General features: G+C 39.5%; 2 protein-coding genes and 1 long non-coding RNA gene across 3 annotated transcripts; 2 read left to right on the top strand and 1 right to left on the bottom strand.

Annotated features, from left to right (window-relative positions):
• Positions 1–255: 255 nt before the first annotated feature.
• On the top strand, positions 256–3,903 carry LOC149728986 (corticotropin-releasing hormone-binding protein-like). Its single transcript, XM_089888775.1, has 7 exons — positions 256–490; positions 804–882; positions 1,206–1,363; positions 2,033–2,246; positions 2,585–2,718; positions 3,121–3,235; positions 3,664–3,903. Exons 1-7 carry the CDS (start codon positions 428–430, stop codon positions 3,780–3,782), a joined length of 882 nt encoding a protein of 293 aa, XP_089744901.1. The 5' UTR covers positions 256–427; the 3' UTR covers positions 3,783–3,903.
• Positions 3,904–4,104: 201 nt separating this feature from the next.
• On the top strand, positions 4,105–7,070 carry LOC149728985 (uncharacterized). Its single transcript, XR_016386071.1, has 2 exons — positions 4,105–4,736; positions 4,871–7,070. It is a non-coding gene; the product is annotated as an uncharacterized LOC149728985 (long non-coding RNA).
• On the bottom strand, positions 5,492–18,964 carry LOC149728984 (pleckstrin homology domain-containing family H member 1-like). The gene is made up of 27 exons (XM_089889049.1): positions 18,758–18,964; positions 17,662–17,724; positions 16,679–16,828; positions 15,727–15,810; positions 15,592–15,673; positions 15,328–15,473; positions 14,694–15,267; positions 14,309–14,505; positions 13,871–13,940; positions 13,754–13,809; positions 12,905–12,946; positions 12,641–12,845; positions 11,669–11,967; positions 11,092–11,266; positions 10,104–10,264; positions 9,656–9,835; positions 9,316–9,573; positions 8,995–9,177; positions 8,798–8,895; positions 8,252–8,429; positions 7,945–8,103; positions 7,646–7,843; positions 7,240–7,424; positions 6,952–7,081; positions 6,766–6,852; positions 6,285–6,410; positions 5,492–5,973 (listed from the first exon to the last, which is right to left on the bottom strand). The coding sequence occupies exons 1-27, from the start codon at positions 18,908–18,910 to the stop codon at positions 5,893–5,895; spliced, it is 4,320 nt and encodes a 1,439-aa protein (XP_089745175.1). The 5' UTR covers positions 18,911–18,964; the 3' UTR covers positions 5,492–5,892.
• Positions 18,965–19,422: the final 458 nt, after the last annotated feature.

Here is a 19,422-nt window from a genome sequence, read left to right as displayed (position 1 = left end):
AAATTTATTCACACATTTCTTCAGTAAATACTTAAATGCTGTTGGCGGCTTCCGACAAACATATCGCGCAAATTGCAACAAACGTTTCGTCGCCAACTTCCCTTTTGAGGTACTCTTTCAGTACAAGCTGCGTAGTAGCGAATGTGCTTAAGGTTTCGAATGCTAAACATTATTTTGATATTTGTTACTGACAACCATTACAAGTCACGTCCTTGGATTTATCTTAACGTCAATCGTTACGTGTTCGCAGACATGAAACATTTTCTGCACCATCATGCGATCCCATCATTCGCAACCACGTTTGAAATCGAGAATCCAATCTCTGAACTCGGGATCCTGACTTTGCAGGTTTCAGTTCGAATCTACTTTAACAGTACGGGCAGTGACCTAGGCACAAACGTGAATAATTCTTCAAAAGCAACAAAGGATGGCTTCTATCTTGTACAATGCCTTCTTGTCCGTCGTCGTTGTTGGACTTTGCACCAATAAAGTGAGTAATATGTCGCTTGTATTGCTACGGGCGAATGGCAGATTGAATTATGTATTCTGACATGACGGGATTTTTATTTATCTCTTTGAAAACGATACCGAAGATCAATTTACTTAAAGAGCAAAGACAAAAAAATTAACAGTTAAACAACAGTTGTTAAAGCGCTACATATAAAATGTTTGGGGTAGATCGTGGCTGTTGCACCTAATGTATGATGTGTATTCTTGCCTCCTATAATGTTAACTATACAAACATATAATGTTCTCAATATAAATGTTTTTTCATCTGACTTCAATCTGTACTTTTGTCACAGGTTGACAGTAATTACCCAATGAATGTTACGAATCAACCGATCCCGACTTACGAGCGCCATCTACCGCCACAACAACTCGGTAAGTCAACTAACTTAATTAAATGTATCCTATTCTCGCGTGGTGGGACAGTGACATGTGTTATTGGTGGGACAGCGACACGGGTGTTCTTTTTTATACAGGTCGAGCCCGCTTACAAGTTACCATACATGTACCATTATGGATGATTATTGTTTTAATGTATGGCTGACAATTTAGACAACCCATGAGGAAGCACTAGATTGAAGCGACGTTAGGTGTCTTGCCCAAGAACATAAACCCAAAAAGTGCGGACCCTCGGATAGTCGGAACCATAAGCAAGCGCAGGAAAACCTGACATTATTAATAATAATACCTTTTTTCAGAATGTATTGACATGATAATGTCAGAATCCGAGCTACATTACCAGCAATCTGGTTACGAAGAGATTTGTGGAACTTTTTTTATCGCGCAACCTGATCAACTAATTTCGATTGAAATCGAAAACACAACCGCAGATTGCGATAATGGAGAAACTATTCAGGTAAAACTATTCGCATGTTTATGTTGGTCACGTATAAAGTGAGCAAGGTTCGAATAAATTAATGGAATTTTTTTGTCAGTATGTTCTGTAACGCCTTCATTTATTTCAATCAATGAATCTCATATTTAATAAAAGTTTTACTTAATCTAACTGCCCGCAGTTCTAAAGAACCCTCAAACTTTTAATACAATATTCCTGGGATTATCGTCTCCAGGTGTGCCATCAAGTTAAACTGACGCATTGCCCAAACAGGATATATTATTGTTGGCTTGCAGCGTGACGAACGCCCATAACAAATAAGATGCGGAAGCAACAACTTAAATATTTACATTGTATCTTGAGATAAGCGGAAAGCTATTGATGATATCTTATATAAGTTTAACGATAAATATGAAATGACATTTTCTCAACCCCCGACTTATTTACTGCCAAATGAGTCAATAATAGAGAATGAAGACATGGACCTTAATCTTTCACCACAATCTAATATTTATCCAATTCCAAGCTAAAACCACTATAATCTACAAAGCATGGACAAATGCACCTCCACTTTTTATCAATCCTTCACCATTTAATATATACTGTTGCTCTAAAGCCTATTTATTCTGATATTTTGGTTCTTCTGGCATAAATTTTTTTTTCAACTAACTCGCAATTATAAACTCATAGGTTGTTGATGGTTGGTTGACAAAAGATAATTTCTTGCCCGGTATATACGATCATCATTTACCAACTCGGAGCCGGATCTGGGATTATTGCGAGAGAAGAGGGGAGGACGGAAGATTATATTTTACATCTTCACAAAACGTGGCTCTTGTTCAATTTCGTGTCTTCCCTGGAAGCGAAGTTTCGATAAATTTTGGTAAAACATCGGCAGACCCACGTGAGTGTTTATTACCGCGGGGTAAGATGGACCGTTAGCTCTCTAATATTCTATATTTTCTAGCCTTGTTTGTTTTACAATCAACACCGCTCTTTTAGATTCGTGAGGATACGTTTAGATAGTTTGTAAATATTTTTTTTGTTTACTACAAAAGGAAAAACATGATAACTTGTACCATCTTAACCCAACCCTTTTTTTTATTAGATTTTTTTGTGTGTTTTGTATTTAGGGCATGGTTTATTTATAAAACATGTTTTAAATTTAATACACGAGGTATAAAAACACATCAAAGGTAAACAGGAAAGGACATTTTGTAATAAATCTATATTGTTTGACAGCCTTGTGCAACATCGTCTCACCTACGTCATATGGAGATCATATAATGAGATCCGTCAGAGGGCGCAACTGCACATTTTCAATGATCCAACCCACTTTACTAATCATTACAAGAATTCGAATCCTTCCAAATCAGGTTAAAAAACTACTTTTGTTTTAATTGACAACTAGGTTGTTGTGCAAAGGTATTTTAAACTTATTGATTTTTATCTGTTACGTTTCGTACCTCCAGATCTTTACCAAAAGAGACCTCTACAAATATCTCAGTTATGTTTAAGCAAACTCTCGATTTCTTTGTTTATGAAACACCGAAGTATCAGATTTTACTTATACAGAGTTCGGTATAATATTTAAAATATCAAATCTTATTGTGTTTGTTATTCTAATACATAAGAGATAAGCCAGACTGCTGTAACTCATTGCAGTGCTTTTCCGACAATTGGGCATAATTGGGCTCAAAATCTAATAAAAATGTCTTGTTTAAATACGACTTTTTAAAAATGTTAAAATAAACATATTTTCTTAACACTTTTTCTAGAAATATACCAACTCTAGCTTTGTGGTTCCATATGTTCAAATATTGAAGGGCGAAACTTTCGACTCCAACGATATGAACGTGGTGGCCGAATTTACGAGGCCAACAATAAGTGACGGTAAGTGTACGTAACTTAAACAAAAAAAACAACAAGGTCACCGTTTCCCAACTTCTTTTTTAACTCGCAGTCTACATTTTCTAACAAAAATATTGTAAACCCGCAGAAATTTCGAAAAAAACTACATTTTTTCAAGCAATACTTGTTATGAATATTTACACACGACAGATTTCAGATTTAAGTTTTTCGTTGATAAAGAAAACAAACTTTGCAAAATCCTATGTTGCGGTTATACTTTCCAGTATTTCGTTTATATAGGTTGGGGTAAGATGGTAATGTTGTTTAATTCTATTTTTATAAAGTTACTGTAGGCCATCTTCACGACTCTGAAATAGCGTTGTTAATTGATAAAACGCGGACATATGGGATATTATGTACCACTGCAGTATAAATACTACGCAGCAATAATACATGGCTGATGTTTACAGAAGTTTTGAAATTCACATTGTTTGGGAGTCATGCCGCAGTAAGAATGACGTCATACGGTCACCAAGACAACGAGATCTGGTTTTCATACAGCAGAATTTCCGAACCTTCACAATTCTGACGTTTTGAAATGTTAATATATTTATATTATCTTCGTTTGTTTGGTAATCTCGCACAAAAAGTAGGTTGTGCATCGTGTGTAAATAAACGTTATGAGCCGGTGTGATTTTCGTGCCATGTTTTATCATGTCAATTTTTGTTTGGAAAAAAACATCACCGAGATAAAGTTCCAAGACAAATGTCAGTTAGGTTGTTTTATGTCTGAGAAGTTGTTTTCTCTAAGTTACAGAAAATTTCATAGGTAAAACCAGAGTCCGTATATAAACATTTTATCAATGTTTATATACGGACTCTGGGTAAAACGGGTACAAAACAAGCAAAATATATCGCAAAAAATGAGCTAAGGATGAACAAAACATGAACGCAAAGTTATGATACTATCCAAAGTCCGTATTTATACGGACTCTGAAACTATCTATTTAATTTCCAATCCAGGTTATTCTGCTCCCCTTCCCTCCTCCCCTATAAAAAAATTATTAATATGGGGAATTCCCGAACAAAAACTGACCGGCAAAAGTTCAAAATTTGGAGACACATTTTTCAACAAGGGTCGTGATAATTTTTTCGCACAGTGTGTAAGTTTGAGCTCAGTGTACCAAAATGTGCAGCTAGTGAAGAATCCTCATGTACACGTTACAGATTTGGTTAGTGGGTAGAGGTTAGTGCTTATATAGTGGTTAGTAGTTACATCTAGCAGTAACAGGGTAAGACGGAACAGTTTAAAAATATTATTTATTTGGAATTATAATGGATTTTATAGATTAATAACCCATCACTTATTTCATTAGAGTAAAGATAATTTTAAAACAATGTTTGTGAAGTCTCAACAAGAACTGGAAGGAAAATACATTGAAAACAGCGTTAACTTTGCTCCTTTAGGCAAGATTGTATTACGTTTCATGTTGCTCCTTCTCACATGAAGAGCGCGGTGAATTTGATTATAAAAATGAACCAGGTTTGTACATCAGTTAATATTCCATAAGTTGTTGTATTCGGATTAATCTTTTTTTAACAAATAGTTTGTAAATCTTGAAGGATTAGAGGAGAATACTAAAACAGGTGAGCTATCTTAACAAATTTAATTTGCAGATTGCATAGTTTGATCCAAGAAGACCAAGACCATATGCAATGCTTTCCATTCCCCATCAGATCTTCTACAAATCACACTTTTCCAAGCAAACGAATGCCCATAGAAAATGTTTGTAGAATACATACCATCGATCTAATCAAAATCAAGCTACAATGTTTGAAATGGAAAAAAAATTGTTAAGGTAAACACTAAACAGAATCAATATTGTTGCAACTTAATTTACAAATACTTTACCATAGCCTACACAATAATATTTTATGTTACTATGTAAACGAAAATTACAAATTATTTCTCTCAATATTTATCAAAACTGCCTCAATCTGTAAACAAGCAGTACCTCTAAATTGTCGTTGTGCAGCATATAATTGTACTTAACATTGTCTAAAAACGAGTTTCGTAGTCTGATAAATATATATAGAATTATTTAAATGTCGATCCATACTGATATTAGAACAAGCGGACCATCAGCATCGCGCTTTGATTTATGGTACACTTACACCGAGCTGCACATTGTGCAAAGAACTCTTACGAGTCTCTCTCTTAATTAGGCTTCGTGTCTCGTATTTCTCAACTACCTACCTTGTACTTAATCTTATACATTACACATATCAACACAAATATTTCCCAGAAGAAAATACGTTTAATGTCAAAGATACGACACAGAACGAGAATTATATAATAGCGAACAAAGAAACAAATCTCAAGTCATACAGTTCATAGCGTAGCAGTGCGTTAATTAAAATAACAAGCATATCAATTGTGACTTTAAAATAACAAGCATATCAATTGTGACTTTAAAATAACAAGCATATCAATTGTGGTCTTTATTGTTCGTTTTAAATGAAACTATGTGTACGTGGTTATGTTTAAGGGCAATGTAATACTGAGGTCCTGAGAAGCATGCTGTTGACGTTGCAGTTGTGGTGTGTGGACGAGGGGGGAGTGTAGGTAAACAACAGGAATGGCTTTAACGAACACTCAGTCATGCGTGTGTTGGAATGATGATGACAAGATTGTGACGTCACGGTGACGTAATATTCGGGCGTAAGTTGAGAGGAGCAGCATTCATGTAATCGGCGAGTAATCTCACTAATTCCAGCATCTGTGGGAGAATGGGTTCAGTGGTTAGAAGATTGCGTTATATACAAATATATAACATTCATTGTGGGAGTGTTATTGGACAAGATACTTGACTTTCATTTCTCCAACCCAGTTGTCACTATTTGTCTAAATTGTCAGCCATACTGCCATACATTGAAAAAATTATAACCACGATTGCCAAAAACTACACCAGGGTAACTCGAAAGCAAGGAGTAGCTGTATGAGACAGAACACCCATGTTATAATCACCGCCGTTGCCGGTTATATGATGATGAATATAAATCGTTCATTCATAGAACCATCTTAACATACCTGCAATATTGGGAGGTGGAAGAATAACTTTCTAGTGACACCCGCCATCTCGGATACCACCATCAGGTTGTCACGGCAACCACCGAAAGTTACAACGTCAGGGAGTCGACAAAGGTCTTTAACTTCCTGCATAAGAACCAAGGTTAAAACTTATAGAAGACATCAATGAAGCAAAATTGTTAAGTAGGAATTGAAGAGCTAATATCTAAATAACAAACTTGGTGGCACCCAGTAACATCTTCTTATTTAACCATCGCTGATGCGTTTTGGTTTTGGGGTTAATTCACAGTGACTTGATTAATGTAATGCTTAGAGGGGTTTTTTTCAAATTATGCAACAAATTAGAAACTTGCAACAAAATTACAAATTTGCTACAGAGTGATTTGATTAGTTAAAATAGGGGACGACTGCTAACCAGGCTGTATTTTACAATTACGCGATCCAAGGAGCTAAACAAGCAACATTAAAGAAACTGACTTACCATGGACTTGTAGCTTAAAACGTGAAAGGCGTCTTCAGTTACGGCTAACCAGACTATTTCTCCTTTTTGTTTTCCTGGCGTTTCAACCTGAATCATACATAATTAATTGATGTATAGCGCCATTGAATACAAGAATACAAAAGGTGGAATGTACAGGATTTTTGTTACTGGGAAGTTATAACTTACCTTTGCAAGAAACAGTGCAGCGCCACATAGTGGATACTTCCGAAGTACGTTGAGAAATATTTTTGTGCAGTCCAACGGTGTGGAACCCTCTAGCGCCACCCACCGGTCGTTTATTCTTTCCCTGATCAACCTTTAAAAAAATTAAGTTTGCTGTTACAATTACTGAATTTGGTGCTTCGAAAGATAAACAGAGAGATAAACAGAAACAAAGTCCAACCAATTGTATAATAAATGAGAGATATTTCGCCTGAAGAGTATCAATCTTTTATTCAAATATTAAGCTCTTACTTCTGCTGGTGTTTACTCCCTCCCTCCTGGTATCTGTGAGGATGAAACATCTTCATCACATGGTCTAACGATCCAGGGGCAGTACGTGATTGGTCGCCTAGATAAAACTTGGCAGCCAATGGTGTCGCTTCGATCGACAACTCTCGTGAGATGGGTACCATGTCACGTGATATGTTCTCACCCAACTGGAACGTAAAGATTCAAATTTACAAAAAAAAAGAAAAAAAAATTTGGTTGAAATTTTTAACAGCCACTATTTGACTTTGTGTATAAAAACAACATCAGAGGTTTTATATTAATCTTACAAGCTTCAGTAGTGGGACAGTGACTCGATTCTATTTGACGAGAAATGAAGCATTAAATTAATTTTAGCTTCATATAAGTCATGGCACATTACAATAGGCACCTGGTAAGCGATGAGTTTCTTCTCTTTGTCAGATTCCATTCTTGTGTAAGATTGAAAAGTGAGGCGTCGTCGATATGTAAACCTAGCACTGTGACGTGTAATGTCGAAACTGGGGTCCTGGGGTGTTGGGGGAACCCCCTTGCTCGTGACTGCCCCAAGACGAGAGACAGTTTCCCAAATCGAAATGACGTCACAAATCTGAGACAGAAGTTACAGAATAAATTATGAAGTCAGAAATTGTATTATGGTGAAATAACGTCCTGATAGGAAATGTACTAATAATTTGTATTATGACGTACCTTCACCGAGGGTTCGATGCAATGCTCGATTTGCATTGTGACGTCAGGATCGTCGACGTAGAGCGCAAAACCGGCGATCGTTTGATGACGTATGCCGAGCTGGGTGGAGACGCGAGTAGTAAACTCGCTAACTGTCGTTGAACCATCAAAGCTAACAACCTGAAATAAATCATAAGTTACATTTTCTGTAGAAGGTCGACGATAGAGCTCTTTTATTGCAAAATGAAGAATAAATTAGTCTTGTACTGCGATAGGTTTATCTTCGTATGCAAAAAAATAATAAGTTATTTTCACTGGCAACACCGACCTGGTAGGAAGTATCAGAAAAATGCACGGGAACACTAAACGGTAGCGAATGGTGGTAAGGGTTCTGTAGTAAGATAGAGAGACACTCAGTTTTCGAAGGAGCCACCATGCGCTCGCCCAATGACTTGGTACGTTCCAATGCTCGTTGACAATATATTACGTATTGGCCAGCTTCGGTTCTATAAATTAAGAAGTGTTGATTTACTTTTATTAAACTAATGGTGTTAATAATTCCAAGAGATGCCCTGCGTTTCAAATTGTTATATAAAGTAGGGTGGGGTAAGATAGGACACCGCTTCATTCTATTTTGTCGTCCCATTTGGTAGTAAACAAAGCACATTCAAAGAATTATAAAACCCATATTGTCGCGATTCGCATACACACTTGTTAATTGTTTAAAACACGATTAGAACATTTCGTTTAGGCTTTATGTACAATGTGAAATCCACGTTCAGATTCGGTTTGTTTTCAAGTGGACGGAACTTGAGCGACAAATGTGTGACGTGTGTAAAACTGGTACATTTCAAAAACGTGTTGTGGAACTTACTTGGTGGTAGAGTGGCGCTTCAAGTGTGCTCCCAGACACCATAAGATGCTCCTCCCAGGGAGGAAGAGTGGGAGAATCAAAGAGAATAACTTCCACGCCTGAGGAAAGGATTACGCGGTAAAACATGAGGATTAAATGTCGCCGGGTTCGGGAACTAGCTATTGTGGGGAGTTTGAAGGTTAAAGGTCAAAACGTACTTGTAAGTAGGAAGCGTCGTCGACCTCGGAGTCGCGTCGGTTTGTAACTTTGATCAGTTGGGCGTAGACTTCGTTTCGCAACTCGACGTGCGTCAAGCATGAGTGAGCAACGCGCTGCACCAAAGTCACGTGATAATCGGCGGAAGCGACGTCAAGAGACACGTTCGTAAAAAGTTGAATGGACTGAAAAGGAAAGGATTCGTGAAAAACAAGTTGGACTGAAACAAAAAAACAGTAATTTCAAACCAAGTTGATCCGATTTAAACCATATTGGTGTAAAGTTTTTACATTTAACCTTTTACAGAAAGAGAGAGCTCTTACTTTTGCAATCTTCATGGCTTCAGTTTGCAAAGCTTCCGACGACAAAGTAGTTAAAGGACGAGAAAGGCCTTGCTTGTTATAACAGAGCACAGGATTCCTCCATATCGAAGTATGCGCTTGTTGTGTGGCGTTCTTCCCCCCTTGCTTGGGTTCGCTCTGTAAAAGTCTAACAAACAAGCGTTCCACCTCCGTGGCTGGGGTCTTTTGGTTCTCTGATGACGTACGCACCGATGACGTCATAGCTCGAAACCACGCGGCCTGTAGGAGAGTCAGAAGTTTTAAAGGTTGCGTCATTCAACGTGTATGACGTAGTGTAATATAAATGTGACGTCGCACGTACTTTTTCAGCCTCATTGTCGAACGAGAAAAATACGTCTTGTTCTCCGTCGCTGATTGGACGAACGACGATCACGTGTTCAAAGGCAGGGGGCGGAGAGTTTGATCGGTTGTGACCTGGATTAACTTTTAGTTGGACGTCTTCCACCTCGCACCCACGTAACGATAATCGCATCATGGAGGTCTATAGATGTGATATATGATGTGAATGCTTGAACTTTGTAAGGGATATGGTTTGTTTGAATTTGAACGTTTGCTAAGAAATGGTTTTACGTTTTGACCAATTGGAAGAAATGGAAGACTTTTGGAAGAAATTAAAGACCCTAAGTCACCAATTGTATGGGGAAACCATGTATCTGTGCTTTGAATTTTAAAAGATGGGCGAACTTGGGCTTAAATCATGTCCGCTGGCGGCAATACTGTATAGGAATTATCAATACAGACTAAAGTACCTGAGTTTGCTTGTCCGCATAACATTCGACCACACCGTTGTTGAATCGCGCCCACACCCTACAGCTGTTGCCACCGATCGTTCGTTTCAACCAACCGGATACGGTTGTGATGTCACGATGGGGTTTGTGGGAACGACTTCCTTGCGCGACGTCACAGATTGCTACGTCATAATACATAGATTATTTGTGGCCCAAGGTGTAATGTACTTCGTATTTTACAGTCGACAGTGGTTATGGGGTGTGCGTGTGCTGTGTGTGTAATAGACGACATCGCGACATATTACATAACTTTGCAGAGAACATAAGGTGTATGGTATCGGAGATATAGATAACAAGTTGCAAAAGCCTAAGTTGCAAAAGCCTTTATTTGTTGCCCTAAACTACAAATATACGTTTTGAAATTGTTAGACATAAACAATACACAAAATAGCGCTGTTTCCCAGGCTATGCTAATGCTATTGATGACGACTTAAAACACAAGTGCGTCAAAATAATCCGATTTCAGAACATTCAAAGTCGTTATAACGTGTATAATACGTCACACATATAATCCATGATGTATGAGTCAACTTTTCATGCGCAAACCGTTTCCAATAATCTGTTTGTGACAAATATTTCACGCAAATTCCAAGGCTTATGTGTATGGGTTATAAACATACGTTGAAGTATGGGCTATGTTTAAGCCAGTGGGGATACGTGGGCGTAAAGACTGGGTATAAGAAACAAATCCCTATTTTAATAAACTTCGAGCATTTATAATTGATCTTACACAGTATTGCTGTGACTTAAAACCCTACTAGTTACGTGTACTGGATCTGGTAGGCCCGAGTTAGGTACGTAAGTGTACCTTGGGATAAAAGTTAAAACCCTTGAACACCGCACGTCTACGCAATCAATCTAATTTCTCCACATTAAATAAGTTAAAACCATGTTTTTTGTCATTTGCTTTTAAACCGTGCAAAATTAGTACGTAATACGATGACTTTACCTTTTACCCAATCATCCGCCACAGTTTGTGAGTCAGCTATGAAATAATAAGTTCGTTTTTCGGCCACAATATGGAAAGTACAGTTGGTTTGATAATCTCGCGTCGCCTTGGCAACCTCGCCGTTCTCTAGCGCCGTTAGTGAAATTTGTCCTTGTGGTTTCTTGCCAACGTCCCCCTGGGAAATCAGGTATTGTCAGTTTAAGATCAAATAAGGCGGTAAAGTAAAGGCTCTATTGAACATACGCGCATATACCCCAAGGGATTGGAACTCGGTGGCTTTTGACCTGGTTTTGCTGCTTTTGTGACAACTATAAGTCCCAGACAGATTTAATGCATAGTCTTGTATTATAACCTTCATTCAATTGTTTGCTTGTGCTTCAGTGCCAAAGGTTTAGTCGGGTAACAAACTTCAGCGGTCGCCGAGAATTCACCATTTTTACACAAAGTACTGCGTATGTTATGTTATTAATTGTGAGGGTTCTCGAAAATTTTAAAAGAATAAAAGGAGCAAATAAGTTCAGGAATTCCTACTTTAAGCGATAACAGTTCAAGGTAATAGTATAATCCAGTCACTCACCGGGGACTTATAATAAACAAGAGCGTCTTGCTGTAGGACAAACCACCGCTTTTTCCAGGCCCGGACTCGCCCCCCGAGCTTTGATAAATAACCCGCCTTGTTTCCATTAAAGGCAGTAGGCGTATGCGTGTCTACAGGGGGTTTGACTGGTCCGCTTGGTCCAGGGTGCGGGGAGGTCTTGAATAACTTATGCTCAGGTTCGGAGGAATCAGTAGCATCAAGTGAGGGGTGGGTTGACATGGCGTCGGGTGGGATTGCGTAATCGCCTTCAGAGCTTGCCATTGATTGCTGGGAATTCGCTGAAATGTTGGGAATATTGAATATTAATAATATATGGATGTTTACTTATATGTACAGTAATAATAGTAGAAAACAATGAATATCATTGTCGTGTTACGTCATTTTTTTACTTCCATTTCCATAAAATGTCAAACCGTAATGTATTTATTCTAACTTTCATAAGTGTCAATCAAATAAAACTAGACCCATATCATGACCATTTCACGCGTCTTGTAACCTGTTTCCGTATGGCAACGTTTACAGTGCTTAATGCTGATGGTCTCCAAATAGCGCGTTATTTTGACAGCGGCTACCGTCGTGTGCCATTTGGTTTTACAGGCCATCGATTAAATCCTATTACTCGGATCAATATATTGGGATTATTAAAAATTCATGGCAGACGGCGGAAAAGGAGGAATAATGTATTTGGGCGTTCGGGTTATTACTCTTGAAGCTAATGGACGGACAATAAAAACGAATCCCTTTGACGAGCAGTGAGTCGTGCATGCACGCCTACATGCCTTGGCAGGGTACAAGCAATATTATTGGCCCCACAGTGACGCTGTTAAAACTACAAGCCATTGGAATTTTAACGATATCTTTCAATTACTTTCTTTGTGTTAAATGCGAACACAAAAACAGTCCCCCAAAAAAAACTATGATTAAATTGAGATTTATTTCTTGATGTTTTACCTCGTTTTGTTGCGCGTAGCTGCGCTGGGCTTCCGTTCCTTTTCTGTTGAGTTGAACCAGGGTTGGTGCTTTCAGCTGACGAGGAAAGGCTGCGTGAGATTGGGGGGTGGTGGCGAGGCGAAAGCTGTCGGGGGAGGGAGGAAGGGTCCTCGTCGGAGGAATCGGACGCGTCAGTGAAAGGCGTCGGTTTGATGAGGGTTGCTCGCTGCAGAGATTTAGACGATTAGTATAAGTTTGCGGTGAGCTTTATTTATACTGGCTTACCCCTTTCGTTTTGGTGTACACGGGAACGGTGACAGGTTGAAGCTGAAATCATATCATTGCGGTGAGAAGGGAGTTAATTAAACTGTGGCGTGAGTTATGTAGGCGGTTTATGGGTTGAGAAGCCATACTCGTTGAACCTTTTCACCCAAAACGTAGAAGTCCGAAAAAACAGCGAGTTATTCCCAAAACAGAGAATTTCCGAGCGCGGTCGTTCAAACGGTGCAGTCGGCTCACTTTGTTCGTCATGTGTGACAAAGTGCGCTACGGATGATGGGAGTCGGGGCAAGACGGGCTTATTAGTTTTATTGACAATTGCCGATAAATAAGGCGGAGATCCGTGGCATTTATACTTTGTGGGCTATGTATATAGGGAACTGCATTTTCGCTGATTGTTCTGTGGTAAACGCGGTACAACGTTGTGTTGGAGCATTTGTTACCGTTGGGTTGCTATTCATGTGCGTTGCGAGTGAAGGCCCACCAAAATCTGACAGTGCATAACAAACACGCAACAAACGTTAAGACAATGGAGTCTTTTGTGACGCACACAATACAGTAGAAAGGTGTTTCGGCACGTCGGACTTCGTAAGCCACCGCTGCCAGTTACGAATGGTTCAATACACGGTCAAATAAACATTTTCGCTTATTGCGCCAGAACGTTACTTATATTACTGGCAAGGGCGTGCCTTGTGAATTAACGAGCCCAGCGCGCGACCTACTTTCGCCATAATCAGTATGTAGGCAAGGGGCCAATGACCCCCATAATGAATTCAGCATAGGCGGATAAACCACAGTAAAGTTATTCTTCGTCAAACAAGTTTATGGAGAGCATAAAACGAAACTGAGGCTTACCTTGTACACGATCTCTGCGAAAACACCGGGCTTCTGGTCATGTTGAAACGGCGACGCTGAAAAACAGGAAAACGTTAGATTTCATGGCGATGGTTCAATTACACATGGATGGCTTACGTTTGTGTTTATTGAAAGCATTTGATGGAAGTCGAAATCCGTTCTCCGCAATGCTGTAAATCTTTGCTTCCTGTAATTTTGAAATATTGGTTGGATTTTCTGCTTTCTAGCTATTATAGTTGACAGTTTACAACGTAAAAGTGAATACACAGTACTACAGTAGTAACGAAATGGTCATGGCTTATACAACATGCACTATCGATCTTGAAATGTTTGTAATATGGGGTTGAATTGTAACAACCACAAAACAAAAGTATTTCAACGGTCCTATAGTTAATTAAAAAATAGTCACCCACAAAGTTACATACGTGGTAACTCATAAGCGTGTGTGACACAAAACAACAACTGTGTTATAACAGGTACCGTTGTCCCACTACAAAAGCACGATGGTAAATATAGGTAACATTCATTCATTTATTTTTATTTTAAAAGAATTACCCAAGTTGGGAGTCGGTGTTGGGGAATGGTGGGAGGAATTTTTGCTCCTTTCCATCTTGGGAGTGGGAGTGAGGAGGAGAGGATGGATGCGGATGTTGGGGAGTGTGGAGAACCAGGAGGATCAACCACCATGTCCTCCTCTTCTTGGAGGATGGCTGGAAGAGCTCCTTGCGCTGGAGAGGTATCGGTGCTCATTCCTAATGAGTGAATATATTATCACTAAAATTTTAATAAAAATCCTGAATCCCAATACTGCAATAGTATTTAACCTATCTTTAAAAAGTCAATCAAATAAAATTCAACAATTATGGTCAATTCATGTACACTATAACTTATAACTGCATGGCGATATTAGAATCGGAGTACAAGTGAACGGATAAAATACCTGGTACAGTGATGGGAGAGGTCCTTAATCGTGATGTAGAGCTGCTTCTTGTTGCTGGACTCTTCGATTTTGATCTTTGTTTATCTTTTTTCTCTCTTCCTCTTGAAGGAGTGGAGTCCTCATGACTTCGGTGTCGTTGATGCTCAGTGAGTCCTTTGAACCGCCGTCGAATGCTTCCAAATGTTCCCATGAAATGATGATGGGTCGTGTTGGGAGGAGAGGAATCAGTGGAGTCAGATTTTGGGAGGTTGGATCTTGTCATTGGAAGAGTGGACGACTTCTTCTTTCCGGACTTTGGAGAGTCCTTATTCGCGTGCAATTCATGATCTCCGGTGCTTTTAACCACAACTGCCCTTGCTTCTGTTGTAATAAACCGTGCGCGGGGAGACTCCGGAATTCTCACGCTTTCCGAAACCGGTTTTGACGGAATCGGGATTGGCGATGACGTAGATGAAGCTACGTTACACGCTAGGATGGTGACGTCATCAACTTCTTCCGAATTATCAAGATCCATATCGGTGTGTGATGTCACGCGTTCCGTGTCTTCATCCATCACGAACGTGTCCTCGTGGTCCTAAACAGAAAAAGGGCGGTCAGGCAATACTAGACCGATGGGAGAGTCGATAATTCAAACCTTGAACAATGGATTATTCTGCCATCCTGGGCTGCTGACGGAAGGTGTCTCGCAAGTGAAGGCGGTGTCAGAATCCCGCAAAGGAATAATCGCCACCGGCTGAGGTTTGCTGCTGAGTGGCGCAGGTGCCGGCTTAGCGAGGAGCTCTGCAACACAAGGCCATGTTTTATGAAGGTTCTGTTTGCCGGCCGTCGGTTTCAAGTGCTTGTTTCCACATATAGGGAGCACTTGGTCAAACAACGGTAGCGAGTGAGGACCAATCACCTGTCAGCCGTAACTGCATCGCTTGGACGGCGGCGTTCAGTCGCTCATTTGACTCCCGTAAGTCGTTTTTCTCCTTTTCCGACTAAACAAAGCGGTGTCAGAAAGGGTAAGCTTGGTAATCATAAACAAGCCTACCGTGCTCAGTGCAGAGCTGACCCATTCCTTGATCTTAAACGCTTTTTCGTGGATCATTTCTTTCTCGACTTTCCTCAAATATTTCTGTCAAAACGTAATTTAATTGTATAGGGGATTTTCGGGAAAGGTTTTAAAAGCCATGGCGAGCACGTTTCGTTTCTGTCGCGTTTTCTCTTCTCATTAAAAAGTGATAAGCGGTGCGTGGATAAATTCCGCGGTTCCGATTGTTTGCTTCACTGGTGCGTTGCTGCGCCCGATTACGATCAGACTTAGCAGAGACATGAAGCGGATATCGGGATCATAGAGAGTAAATATGATATCCTGTTGCGAAATGAACTCCTAAAATCAATTATACCAGTTTTTATAAAAGTTGTAACTTTTCGGTTTTCGTTTAGAACTGAGGACAAATGAGCAGAACACGTCAATTTTACAAGTTACAACTGTGTATTTAACACGGGTTAATGCGGTCGTGTTAATTGCCATGTCTAATAGTTTACCTATAATTAAACGGTCGTGTAACTAAACGTATAGAATAAGCTTGTAGCCGGTTTCATTCATAGTCATACCCTTTAACTAGAGTACAGCTTTATAGTGATATACCACAATTCAAACTCGCGGTTAAACAAGAGATGCTACTTTACAAGCGAGTAGCTCTAATGGTGACTAACTGTCGGCACTCTGTATTGTATAAACTGCTGATTGTAAGATATGCCGTAAGAGCATTATCGTTCATCAGTTTACATTAAACCGAAGCAGCATTAGTGCTTTGGTACAAATTTTCGCCTTTGTTTAAACAGAAAGTTAATTGAACGGATGTTTATATATGTTCAGTTTCGTGCCAAAAATAAGCCTCGTTGTTATGTATAAGGGTGTAGGTCGTAGGAGGTATAACTTTGTTATGAAGCACGAGGAAACTGGTGAAATAAATTTAAATAACATTTTCGATATATACCTCACACTCTAACTCCTTTTCAAGAGCAACTATTCTCTCCTGTTGGTCCAAGCATCTCTTCTCAAGATCCGACATCTTTTCAGTAGTGAACCGATCCTCCTCGGATGCGGCTCCTGGCACTCCAGCCAAGCTCTCACGAAGAAGAACCAACTAGGATAGAAATAGAAAGTTATCAACCGAGGCGAGCAATTTCACCATAAACATGTCTGCGACACAGCGCCAACGGGCACTCGGCGCCGCACGTTACGGTCGTATGTAGTTAGTGTAATATACTGGTCTAGGTTGGTAGTTTGCCACATAACGAGCAATCATTTGCCCCTCGCAGAGCCAATTTATCAATCATTGCACCGTTTGGCTTTAGTTTCCTCCTGTCGAAATGGTTCATTATAGAGAAACGAGAAGCGAGGGTGCTGTGGGCAAAAACATAACAACGGAAATAGTGTCGTTGGCGAAGTGCTAACAGTGTCGGGTTTTCGAGCAGTTCAAAAACAAATTCACGGAAACAAGGTACCGCTGTTCCGCGAACAACTGGTCAATTTGAAACCTATGCAGCTGTTTAACTCCCATAACACCAAGTGTAACCGCTACATTTTGAATGGCGTTTCGGTCGCCGAATCCATATCGACCGAATAAAGCCAGTGCGTGCTAAGAAATAAGATCCGAGTTTTAATTGACATGGGAGCAGGGTTAGAACATCAAGTGGCCGAGGCAAGCGCCACAGCTGTGAGTTGTGGTGTCAATGTATCGATAGGTAATTTGCCATGGTCTGGCAACTACGGGAAGCTTCTGACAGAGGAGCGAACACGACAGGTGCATATTATCTTACGCTAGTTTTGGCTCGGGGTGTCGAAACACAATTTCCTTTGTTCCGCGGTTGCGACAATTGTGCAGAAAAAAAACAGCAGTGTTTTTAAAAGGCGCACTGAAGCGAGCATTTCAACCGACAGGGAATAATTGTTAAAAGGAATTCAAGCAATTCAAACCTGAAACTCGGCGTCCGCGGCTCTTGCTTCGGCCTGCTCAAATTTCAGAGTCAGTTCCTCCATCTGAAACAACAAAACGTCCCTTAGTTCGCGCTTGATATTAGTTACCAGCGTCAAATAAAAACAAACATAACACACCCGCGAGGGACGGCAAACCAAAAGCGCCAATCGACGGCTTTTAGCGATCAGTGATTGAGAGCCGTGTTCGATAAGAACAACAGCGGGGTCGTAGCCATAAATCAAGGCCTGTAAGCGGGCACGCTCAGGCGCGACCACGCAGTAACCTAAGCTAAGCAAACTGTAATCGAATCAATAACTTCCTGCCCGTTGTGGCGGTGGGAAGTGATACTGATGAATGGCTACTTGGTGTAAGATGTACCACTTAATAGTGGTCCAGATTACACGGGAGTTGTTGCCACGCCATGGAAGGATTTACGAGCTTGGGCGGTTGTCACACACAACAATGACATATTAACAGCAGGCTCGATGCTTTGTCATAAAACTTTCCCAGAAAGCAAAGCCCTAATACAATACACAGGGCGATGGATTCACACATTTTTGCACAATAAGGTTGTTTTGGCATTCGAAACTAGCAAAACAGAAAGTAACACACTTCACAAGTCTTAAGCCAACATCTAACACCCAGTTGCTAATGGAAAGTAGATTCATTAATCTGTGTTGATACCCACTATTGACACTTGGTAAACATTCAATATTTAATAAGCTGAACAGGAAATGCCAAAACGGACAATTATAAAGTAACAAAAGGAAATGAAAACCACCATTTTAGTCTGAGTGTGTTTCCTTGTAAAATGAAAACCAAATTACAGGAAATGTAGATAAATGAACGAAACCAATTCGCTGTTGGATACAATTTTATCATTATAATATAATCCCCCAAAAATAACAAATTAGGACCATAGTAGTGCAAATATAACCAACAAGTACAAACAAATACACAAGTATGTATCGCTGTTTAAATGTAAAAATCAATAAAAAACAAACTCAAAACCACTGCATTGTCATGAGAACCCACAAAGGACAATGAAAAAGTTTAAATGCCCAAATGACAAAGGAAAATGTTTGTCAGTTTTACCTTTTGGGATAATTTGGTCCTAATCCCAGTGGCTTGAACTCTGAATTGTTTCAATTTTCCTTCCATTTGAAGGTAGAGTTTTTTCCATTCCAAAGCTGTTCGCGGGGAATCCCTACCATCCATATTTAATGTTGTTGCTTGATTTCTACTCATGGGACATTACATTACCAAGTCACTATGTCCTAGAGACCTAGACTACGTCTACAACTATTAAAGTACATGTTTACATACATGTCTTATCTTTATAACATGTACATTTAATATATTATAATGTAATAAAAAAGTTTATATGCAATTTTCATATTCAGATCTATCTAAAGATAATTAAAGTATGACACAGTTTATTAATTTACCAAAAGGCTACAAAAGAGCTTACTGCTATAAAATAAATCACTGCAAGCATTTATTTACTCAAGCTAAAGTTTTACTTTTACCACCTACAAACATACAAGAATGTGCTGTACATATTTACAAAGCAATTTGAATGTACTACTTATAAGCCAACTTAAACTGACACGCTGCTTAGGCAAGCATAGGCTGTTTACTTGTGGTGATAGATTAGTATGCATACATGGGTCCCAAAACTTAATTAGAGATATATATTTGACAGCATCATGTGCAAATATCTCACCTTAAAAACGGATTGAAATATGAGACATTGTACA

The sequence above is a fragment of the Ciona robusta genome, chromosome 11 (genome assembly GCF_009617815.1).
Source record: "Ciona robusta chromosome 11, ASM961781v2".
NCBI lineage: Eukaryota > Metazoa > Chordata > Ascidiacea > Phlebobranchia > Cionidae > Ciona > Ciona robusta.
This window is presented reverse-complemented; position numbering and strand designations above follow the sequence as displayed.

Excerpts from the sequence above, each read along its gene's own strand:
- LOC149728984 (XM_089889049.1), bottom strand. The coding sequence starts at position 18,910 with ATGAGTAGAAATCAAGCAACAACATTAAATATGGATGGTAGGGATTCC. Across the intron at positions 15,811-16,678 it reads AAAAGGAGTTAGAGTGTGAG|AAATATTTGAGGAAAGTCGA; the intron begins GTATATATCGAA and ends ACGTTTTGACAG. Across the intron at positions 15,268-15,327 it reads AGAATAATCCATTGTTCAAG|GACCACGAGGACACGTTCGT; the intron begins GTTTGAATTATC and ends TTTTCTGTTTAG.
- LOC149728986 (XM_089888775.1), top strand. The coding sequence starts at position 428 with ATGGCTTCTATCTTGTACAATGCCTTCTTGTCCGTCGTCGTTGTTGGA. Across the intron at positions 883-1,205 it reads TCTACCGCCACAACAACTCG|AATGTATTGACATGATAATG; the intron begins GTAAGTCAACTA and ends ACCTTTTTTCAG. Across the intron at positions 2,719-3,120 it reads TTCGAATCCTTCCAAATCAG|AAATATACCAACTCTAGCTT; the intron begins GTTAAAAAACTA and ends CACTTTTTCTAG.